The sequence below is a fragment of the Asparagus officinalis genome, chromosome 8, assembly GCF_001876935.1.
Source record: "Asparagus officinalis chromosome 8, Aspof.V1, whole genome shotgun sequence".
Classification (NCBI taxonomy): domain Eukaryota; kingdom Viridiplantae; phylum Streptophyta; class Magnoliopsida; order Asparagales; family Asparagaceae; genus Asparagus; species Asparagus officinalis.
In genome coordinates, this window is record NC_033801.1 from 107,823,088 (window position 1) to 107,833,956 (window position 10,869).

General features: G+C 39.7%; 1 protein-coding gene and 1 pseudogene across 2 annotated transcripts; one reads left to right on the plus strand and one right to left on the minus strand.

Annotated features, from left to right (window-relative positions):
• LOC109822072 lies at window positions 6,872-9,245 on the minus strand. 2 transcript variants are annotated; one of them, XR_002242017.1, is made up of 4 exons: window positions 8,748-9,245; window positions 8,524-8,655; window positions 7,249-7,466; window positions 6,872-7,173 (listed from the first exon to the last, which is right to left on the minus strand). XR_002242017.1 is itself a non-coding variant. In XM_020388235.1 (3 exons), the coding sequence occupies exons 1-3, from the start codon at window positions 9,114-9,116 to the stop codon at window positions 7,446-7,448; spliced, it is 522 nt and encodes a 173-aa protein (XP_020243824.1). In that variant the 5' UTR covers window positions 9,117-9,245; the 3' UTR covers window positions 6,872-7,445. The 2 variants fall into 2 exon arrangements, 1 of the variants encoding a protein (XP_020243824.1); XM_020388235.1 differs by having other exon boundaries at window positions 6,872-7,466.
• LOC109821676 overlaps window positions 10,131-10,869 on the plus strand; it is a 2,339-nt pseudogene continuing 1,600 nt past the window's right edge.

Here is a 10,869-nt window from a genome sequence, read left to right on the forward strand (position 1 = left end):
TGACCCGCGGGTGCTTGCGTCACGCACGACACAGATGTAAAGAGATGGGTGGGAGGTGATTTGCAGTCGGGTTACTTGGGTGGGAGGTGAGGTCCTCCTACATTTGTTACTTGCATATTTTATTTTTATTTTGAGAGAAAGGAAACATTACTAGGAAGTAGGCGTGCCAAACCGTATCCGTGTCTGAGGAAATATCCGTAACCGTATCGGTTAGTATACGAATATGGTTACTCAAATCTATAACCGATAGGATATGGTTACGGATATAGTTTTGTAATGAAATATACGTATCCGTATCCGAAAATACCCAAATACATATTGGTCATATTCTTACGATAGTTTCGATTCTTAGATTATGGATTTGTGGGTAATTTTGATGACCAAGATGTCTAATCTTAGCTTTTCAATCATAATGAACATATTAACGAACTCTTTTTGTATCACATGACTATATTTTTCTGAATACTATATAGTTTTCTCATATCCTTTTTGTATCCGCACGCATATCCGTTTATATATCCGCATCTATATCCGTAACCGTATCCGATTTTGACGGATATTGATATGAATTTTTCTTACCGACGTATTTCCGTATCCGTATCTGTATCTGTATCCGAGATTGGTAAGCGGATATGGATATGATAAGTGCTATATCCGAGCCGTATCCACTCCGTTAACGTATCCGAGATTGGTAAGCGGATATGGATATGATAAGTGCTATATCCGAGCCGTATCCACTCCGTTAACACCCCTACCGGGAACCCTCTAATGAAAACCCTACGAGAGGTAGCGAAAATTCTATCATGGGGGCGGGGGTAACTAACAATATGTTATAACTATCGCGCAATAATTCGAGTAGAACAATTTAATCTTGTTATTATTATTAAATTTTGCAATTTTCACCTTGGAAAAAAAAATTAGTCTGCAATTAGCAATTGCCAAAGGGTATGAAAGCTATAAAACTAATCAGTATTTAATGCTTCGCTGTTGAAAGCGGATGGGTTTTTCCAGTGCGTCATCCCCCACCATTAGCCCCTGTCGTTCCTGGGCTCGCCACTAAAATGCGCCCCCTCCTACCCCCAACGCGATGTTACGTCATCGATCCCAACACGTGGCACTGTGCCAACCGCCCGATCGTTCCACGTCTTGGACCCCACCTTCTCCTTAAACGGCGGATCGTAATGAATGCAGCGCCCTAGGAGTGGTCCACGTGGCAGCCTCTCCGACCGTCGACGTCACTTTGTGGTGTGAGTGTAGGGTAAGTCTTGGGGGCTCAGTGGACCGCGCATTGAGCGCTTGCCCATGTCATCACGTCGCCTAACCATCGATAAAAATTATGATATTTTTGTAGATTAGTCCCTCAAACTAGGTACCTTCCATGTTAGTCCCCTTACTTGAGCATTGTATGAGCTGTAAGATTTGATCTTAGGCCAATTCTATTATTCTTATTTAAATTTACCCGTCCATTCTTCAAAATCATTTATACACCAACACATAATCTTATTTATTTTTAAACTTAGATTACAAGTTAATTGGATCATTGGTCACTATATTTATATCCTAATTAGGCATTTGTACCTATGTTTTAATTAATTGGGTGATTGGTCATGTAATAAATACTAATTGGATTAGTTGTTACTTCTAACATTTTCTTTATCAATTTAAGTTGAATATTTTCATTCATTTTTGTTGGGAATTTAACGCCTAAACCCCTAATGCAACAGAAACGCAGTATAGAAAAAGTACACCAAGATTTAACGAGGTTCGGCAACTGCCTACGTCCTCGGGAGCCACACAGATAATTTCTTATTAATTAAACAAGAAATTACAATTTAGGAGCGTATCTCAAAACTGAGATTTCTCAGATAAACACTGTAGCTACAGTGTTAATAATCAAAGGGTATGAACCCTTTCAATTCTCAACTGAGAACAAATACCCCACAATTCAAAACCCCTAATTAATTCCCTCTCTCTCTTCTTAAATCCCCTCAACCTGCACTGTTGAACGCTGGGATAAATCACAAATCGCAGCAGCGATTTAGGGCAGCCGCCAGAGAGAAAAATCGGAGGTGAAGGGGGGAGATCAGCAACTTCAAAACCCTAGCCTGTGTTTCCTTTTATAGGCGGATGAGGAGGAGGAGCTGGCGACAGCCTGTCGCCAGCGATAGCTTCGACGCCAAACTCGTGCGAACGCAGAGTTCACTTCGACCTTCCAATTTTTACTTGAGAACAAATGAATAACCCACTATAAAAACCCCTTTTTATATTCCTCTCTCTCCTTAAATCTTTTTCTTAATCTCCCCTCAAAATCAATTGAGCGCTGGAGATGGGAACGCTGCTGCGTTCTTGGTCGCCGCCAGAAGAAAAATCGGAGGAGGGGTAAAAAGCTTTTTGCCACCGAAACCCTAGCGGGGGGGTTTAAATAAGCGATGAGGGGATGAGCTGGCGACAGCCTGTCGCCAGCGACCCGCGGACGCCAAAAGAAGGGGGGCGAACGCAGAGGTCGAAAGACGCAGAGCTCGAATGGGGGGTCGAACGCAGACTTCGAAGGGTGCGTTCGCCCAACTCTGCGTTCGCCGAAGTGTGCGTTCACCGAAGGATGGCGTTCGCCGTCTTCGCCTGCATCATCTCCGCCATTCTCGAGCTCGTCGGAGCTCCTCCGCCGTCGGTGATAACCGGAGCTCGCCTGCGGTTCGTCGCCCACACACGCCTGCAATATCCATGAGCTCGCCGGAGCTCTTCGCCGGTGCAGAGGTTGGTATCCACCCCCAAATTAACAATCTCCCAGCAATACAACTTACTCAATATATTACGAGTTGATGTATTCAAGAATAAAGTGTCAAATGAGATATAATTATCCAAAACAAGCTGCTATATACTTTACAAGTTTTCTTTTCCCAAGTGATCAAGATATTAAACATAGAAATGACCCTGCTATATCAAAATGACCAATAATTATTTTATGTCAAGTCACTGAAATCCGTCATTTTAATTGATGGGAAGCATCCCAAGTGATTATAACAATTCAATTTGTATTTAATTATAGGAAAAATTGCTTCAAGGCCCCAAAAATGAAAATACAATGTGGTCCAGCCCCCTGTATTATTTTTCATGTGTATTAGCCCCAAAAAGAAAAAGTTAATGTGATTCTGCCCTTTTTACAATTTCCAAGAGAATTAATTCCCAAAAAACCCCAAACTATCCTCTTCTTCTTCTTCTTCTTCTTCTTCTTCTTCAGATCTTCTCCTTCTCCTCTCATCTCCTCTTCCACCCTCTCTCCAACATCGCTGGATACCTCCAACACCGCCGCCACCTCCGCCTCCCCTCGACCTCGTCGACTCCATCCTCAGTCGTAGCCCCCGCCGTCACCATCGCTACCCTTCTTCCTCTTCTTCTTCTCCTCCTCTGTCTACCCCTCTTGAGTTTTGAGGGTTCCGTTCTCTCCCCCGTCGCCCCATCCCCCCGAGATAGAGCAGATCTCCGTCGCCTCCAACGCCACGTCAGCCCCTCCCCTCCACTCTCTCCCTGTTGTCAAATCCTTGGGCTGGACCCCTTTGGGTCAATCTCAAGAGAGAAGATCCCAGGAGAAGGATCATCTTGGGTTTTCCAAAAAATCAAACGCTGAAGCTCCCCAGTGACTTTATTTAGCCCCAGTTTGCCTCCAGGGAGCCACGTGTGAGTTGGGTGATCAATACTCTGCCACAAAGTTAAATTGGGATTTGACCCATCCCTCAAAACAAGATTTCCACTATCAAGAAGCACAGCAATGGTGGATTTAGAGGTCGTGGTGATGTTTGTGGACCAAATCAAGGGGTTTGAATGGTTTGAGAGGACTAGATTGCCATTGGTGGAGATTTTGAGCTCTATTTGGGTGTGATCAGAGATTGGGGTTGCTCTGTTCGCAACCCAAACTGGGGTGAGCTGAGAGACCCTGTCGAGGCTGTAATTTACGTATTATAGTTATCAATTTACGTATTATAACTATAATACGTAAATTGATAACTATAATACGTAGCATCTAACACGTTGTTGTTAAAACTTGTTTCTCAGCCACGCTGTTGTTAAAACCACCTGGATCACTTAACATAGGTGTGATTGTTGTTAAAACCACATGGATCACTTAACATAAGTGTGAATATGTGCTAATTCTTCTTCTTCACAAGAGTTAACATGTTATCCACAAGAGTTAACATGTTTGCCACAAGAGTTAACATGTTATCCACAAGAGTTAACATGTTATCCACAAGAGTTAACATGTTATCCACAATAGTTAACATGTTAGCAATAAGAGTTAACAAATTAGCCACAAGAGTTAACATATTATCCACAAGAATTAACATGTTAGCCACAAGAGTTAACATGTTATCTACAAGAGTTAACATGTTAGTCATGGATTGAGCTCGATGATTTTAACATATTATCTACAAGAGTTAACATGTTTAGTAATTTAATGTTAACTCTCTTTAATGTTAACTGTGAACCTCTGTTAGTTGCTATTATGTTTGCGTGTTTAGATGTTAGCTTTCATGTTTTAGATTTTAACCCCCTGTAACTTATTGCTTGCTATGTCATCGTTAGTTAACATCTAAGCTCATATAATTAGTTAACATCTAAGCTCTTATAGTTAATATGTTAACCACAATAGTTAACATGTTAAAATAACCGTTAGTTACAACAATGAACATGTTAGCCACAAAAGTTAACATGTTATCCACAAGAATTAACATGTTATCCACAAGAATTAACATATAGCCACAAGAGTTAACATGTTATCCACAAGAGTTGATATATTATCCACAAAAGTCAACATGTTATCCACAAGAGTTAACATATAGCCACAAGAGTTAACATGTTATCCACAAGAGTTAACATGTTAGCCACAAGAGTTAACATATTATCCACAAGAATTAACATGTTAGCCACAAGAGTTAACATGTTATCTACAAGAGTTAACATGTTAGTCATGGATTGAGCTCGATAATATATATATATAATTTTATTTTTTTAATGCGAAGCTTGGTAATTTATATACGGAGTAATTTAAGATAGATATCTTATGGGAAAGCATAAATGCTAATCTCATCTAAACACGCAAACATAATAAGCAACTAACAGAGGTTCACAGTTAACATTAAAGAGAGTTAACATTAAATTACTAAATATGTTAACTCTTGTATAACATGTTAACTCTTGTGGCAAACATGTTAACTCTTGTGGATAACATGTTAACTCTTTTTGCTAACATGTTAACTCTTGTGGCAAACATGTTAACTCTTGTGGATAACATGTTAACTCTTGTAGATAACATGTTAAAATCATCGAGCTCAATCCATGACTAACATGTCAACTCTTGTGGATAACATGTTAACTCTTGTGGCTAACATGTTAATTCTTGTGGATAACATGTTAACTATTATGGATAACATGTTAACTCTTGTGGATAACATGTTAACTCTTTTTGCTAACATGTTAACTCTTGTGGCAAACATGTTAACTCTTGTGGATAACATGTTAACTCTTGTAGATAACATGTTAACTCTTGTGAAGAAGAAGAATTAGCACATATTCACACTTATGTTAAGTGATCCAGGTGGTTTTAACAACAATCACACCTATGTTAAGTGATCCAGGTGGTTTTAACAACAGTGTGGCTGAGAAACAAGTTTTAACAACAACGTGTTAGATGCTACGTATTATAGTTATCAATTTACGTATTATAACTATAATACGTAAATTGATAACTATATTACGTAAATTGATAACTATAATACGTAGCATCTAACACGTTGTTGTTAAAACTTGTTTCTCAGCCACGCTGTTGTTAAAACCACCTGGATCACTTAACATAGGTGTGATTGTTGTTAAAACCACCTGGATCACTTAACATAAGTGTGAATATGTGCTAATTCTTCTTCTTCACAAGAGTTAACATGTTATCCACAAGAGTTAACATGTTTGCCACAAGAGTTAACATGTTAGCAACAAGAGTTAACATGTTATCCACAAGAGTTAACATGTTATCCACAATAGTTAACATGTTAGCCATAAGAGTTAACAAATTAGCCACAAGAGTTAACATGTTATCCACAAGAATTAACATAAATTGTTTGGTTCAAAAGTCGCTACTGTGGAATTCATTATAACTTTGTTCTATTACAACAAATTCGAAAGAATAATCTTTTTATAAGACTTTTTCTACACAACAAAACAAAAAATAACAACTCTTGAGAAACAAACACGAAAATCGTCTATCAATTCTCGTTTTCGTGGGACTTTGCCTGTGCCGGGAACGCTTTGGTTCGTGGACCGCCGATTCACAGATCGTGAAGAGGGGGCTTATGATTCTAACTTCGTTATCGAAGTAGAAATTGAAACGATATCTTATCGAAGTAAGATAGTCGTTCTTCTTAAAATCAAGTCGAAGCTTAATTTCAAGGCGTTGCAAGAAAAGAACTCGAATCTGCTCTCTCTCTGCTCTGGAATGCTCTAACAAATGCTCGATCCTCGTCAGAAGTGACCCTAGGGGGGTATTTATAGCCTCAAGGGTCTGTAACTGAACCGTTAGTCACAAAAGTTAACATGTTATCCACAAGAGTTAACATATAGCCACAAGAGTTAACATATATCGTTATTATCACCCCTCATTGTCAAAACCAAAATTAACTCTGCCAACAACAACCCCTCATTTTTTTCTCGTTCGCACCATTATCTCTTCTTTCATTAAAACATTAAAAAACAGAAAGAAAGAAAACAAAACAAAACATAGGAAAACCTCAAGACCTCAGCCATTGCTATCATATGCTTTCAGTTAATTAAAAAAAAACAACAAGAGATCAATAGGGTTCTGAGGTTCGACATAAACAAGAGAAAATATTCTCAAATTTTGATGTCCCATTTTCTTAATGACCCTTAAAAAACCGTTCTTAAAATTCCATCACCGTGATTTCAAGGAATAATAACATGCACTTACAATAGCCCTCTTCATACGCTCATTCTCATCTCAGAAATAAACAAGACACATGAAAAAAATTATAATCTTTCAAACACCAGGAGCTCATTTGATGTTTATCTTTATTCTCACTCACTTGTTTTTGATGTTGATGATGCCAGCCTTGTTGTTACAAATTCGTGCTCGATTGAAGGGGATGAGGGCAGCGAGCAGTTCCTTGTGACCTATGACATGTAGACTAACCAAAACCAAAACCAAAACCTTGAGATTCTTACAAGAAAGCAATTAAGAACACATACCATATCTTTTCCTCCATTTCTCAAAGTATGGAAGCGGAGTATAATAGTGTATTATTGCTCCTCCATCTCTCCTCTCCTCCTCCATAGCCAACATCTTCATGTCCTTTAAATTACCATGGAGGAAAGAGGGTTTTGGCCCATCAATTCCTTGTTGTCTTAGCTTCTTACAAATTTTTTGAGGATGTAACCACATAACATTATACAAGTACAAAGCGAAACTGCAAAAGGATAGGATGCATATATTAGGTAAAACGTAACAGTTAATCTACAAAACTTAACATTTAAAAGAATAAAAATAACAATTACTCAATTATACTTAGATAGAATAACTAAACATTAACAGTTAATCGGCTATAGTTCACATGTAATAGGTAAAACTTAACAGCTAATTAACAAAACTTAACATTTAAAAGAAAAAAGTTAACACTTACTCCATTATACTTAACATGGAATAGGTAAACATTAACAGTTAATTTGCTATAGTTCATTTGTATTAGGTAAAACTTAATAATTAATCTACTGAATATCACAAGACATCATTTATATCATTTATATCTTTATCTGAAGCAGATAGTTTTCATATGTAAACATTGTAAGTGTGTGTACATGCAAGTTAAACTATATATCTTTATATCTGTCTAATTCAAACGGTAATAGCGCCTTCTAAATTTGATATCAAGGAATTGTTTCTTCTCCACATATATCACAAGCCATCATTTATCACTCCAACTTACCAAATATCAATCACATTACTAAGACTGCAAAACATGACACACCACTATAAAAATTGAAGTAACATAAATTCACTTTATTCTTCAATGAATACTTTCGTTCAATCATAAAGCAAGGGCATAAAACCAAACCTACAACCTCACAGTCCCTCATTATATCTATAACAACTAAGACTAGTAACTATATTTATTTGGGACTATAGCACTAAGCTTAGTTCTGGTACATACATTTTTAACAATTCAACTGGTGTTTGAAGAAAATGTCATAGCCAATAATAGCTAGCTAACATGCAGATGTATAGACATTGACTTTTGTGATATAAACCATGACTGCAAGCAACCTACTGAAAGTTTACAAAAGCTGATATCGAGAATGTGCCGCTCAATGGTTGAAACTACCATTTAAAATTCAAGTGTTGTTTGAATGATTATGTACAAGAATAAAGTGACAATTCAAAAGTGATTCATGGATATCGAGTCACTATCTTCAGACAATATTTTCATGTTGCCTGTGATTTTTAAAGAACAGGGTAAAGAAACATACATTAACAGCAACTGCCTTTAAAGCTATGCATGCTGAAATTAAACTAGATGAACTGTGTTCTCCTCCCCGGAGCACACCAATGAGAGCATTTGCAATTCCAAGCTTGGCAAATCTTCGAGCATATCCAAAAACCTGTATATCATATATCCATGTAAATATAGGATTAGATTAACGGGTAATTAACGACTGTGTCAATGGAGAAATCAAATAAATCTTGAGATTAACTTGAGTGCTTTGGGAAGGATTTGGAATTGGATCCGAAATCCTTCCCACTTAAATTTGATGAGGGAAAATCCTGAATCCATGGCAAGTCCTCCTCCACCTCTTCCTCCTCCTCGACAATTCGATTCCTTAGGGTTTTGGGCCCCGTTGAGCTTCGATTTCGCCCTAACGAGGAGAGATGAGGAGGGGAGCCTAGGGTTCGGGGTTTTGGGGAGCGAGGGGGAAGCGAGAGGGAGAGCGGGAGAAGAGGAGGGTAAGGAACTGAGAGGAGAGTGTTGTTCATCTGAGGAGGAAGTGTTGTTCATCACAGTGGCGAATACAGTGGCGTATTCGTTGTTGTTGTTCATCCGAGGGGGGGACCGGGGAGGCATCTTCGTCGTCGACGTCGCTGAGAACGGCGGCGATGTCGTCGGCCATGAAATTGAGAGGAGAGTTTTTTCTTTTCCTCTCACAACTTTCTGAAGAAGAAGATCTGAAGATTTGAAGAAGAAGGATATGAAGAAGAAGAGGGTAGTTTGGGGTTTTTTGAGATATATTCTCTTGGAATTTGTAAAAAGGGCTGAATTGCATTTACTTTTCAGTTGTGGGGCTAATACATATTAGAAAAAATACAGGGGGCTAGGACACATTAGATTTTTATTTTTGGGGCCTTGAAGCAATTTTTCCTTAAATTTATGACATTTTTTATAATAATTTATGGTTTATGGTTTTGTTAAAATTAAAAAAAAAACAAAAAAATTTTCTAAAAAAAAATCAAACCGGGCCGGGGGCCGGCCCGGTGTCCGGCCCGCTCAGGCCCGGGCCCGGGCCCGGCCCCGGCCCCGCCCGGACCACCGCTTTTGCTAGCCAGATATACTAGAGAAAAAGAATCCAGGACGTGAAAAAAAAATAATTAACTAAATTTAATCAAGTTCATATTTTCTTTTTCTTTATATATACTATCTCCCAGATGTCAAACTCAGAATAAATTTGGCGGGAAACACGCTTCCAGCGTTCATTCGGCAACGGTCAACAATTAACTTTCAAACCTCAAACCTCTCCCCACCCTTTGCTTTTCTTAGAAAACCCTAACTTTTGCCATCCTAATTATAATAAAGCCCTTCCCCTTTCTCTCACATCAACTCCTCTTCCTTCCTCTCTGCCCTATTGAATTTGCCTCTCTCAAGAGGCAGAGAGAAAGAAGGAGAATAATCCTCCCCAACTCCCCCCCCCCCCCCCCCCATCGCCACCTCCCCAACCAAACAAAAAAAAAAACAAGACAAACAAAAACAAAAAACATTCAAGAAAAGCAAGCCAAAAAAATGTCTGTCGTTCAGGATTTCGGGCCTCTATTGCGAAGCGACGCCGCGCTGAGAAGCACAAAACCCGCGCGAAAACACATCATGATGGCTGGCGGTGCGTCTCGTTATCATCGATCATTGCCGCGTTGCAGCCAGCGCCGTCATTTTCATCAACAAAGAACAACGATAACACACGATACAACAACAAAAAATAACAACAACAACAGCAAGAAACCCGCAAGTGGCGGTCGCTCGGGGACCCACTGTTACGAGCCTCGAGAGGTCGATGGTCGCTGTGCTCCGAAGGGCCTGAGCCGCAAGGACATATGCATGAAGAAACTAACCAAGGCGACAAAACCAACGTCGAAGCCGAAGGACGTCGTCAAGGCCTCTGTATCTGTAGTCTACGACGCCGCCATTGAGGCATTCGAGAAAGCAAGTGAGTTCCGGACCGGCGATCCTATGACGAGGGAAGCCGTTAGCGTATGCGAGGAGTTGTTGCTGCATTCAAAAGATGACTTGAACGACACGATCAACCGCATCGAGGTGTTCAAGCTTCAAGATTTGCCGAAGATAAGCCCGGTGCTCAACGTGTGGCTCAGCGCGGTCCGGTCGTATCAAGAAACTTGTATTGATGCGTTCCCCGAGGGCGAGGCAAGGAATAAGATGAAAGAGGCCATGAAGGTGGTGAATGAGCTCACCGGAAATGCACTGGGGATTGTGAGCAAGGCAGCAAACTATTTGGCAAAGTTGAATGTACCAGGGCTTCATCGGAGGTTGCTTTCAGAAGACGAGGCGGCGGCAGCGTTGGACGAAGAGGATTTTCCAGAGTGGGTGGAGGATG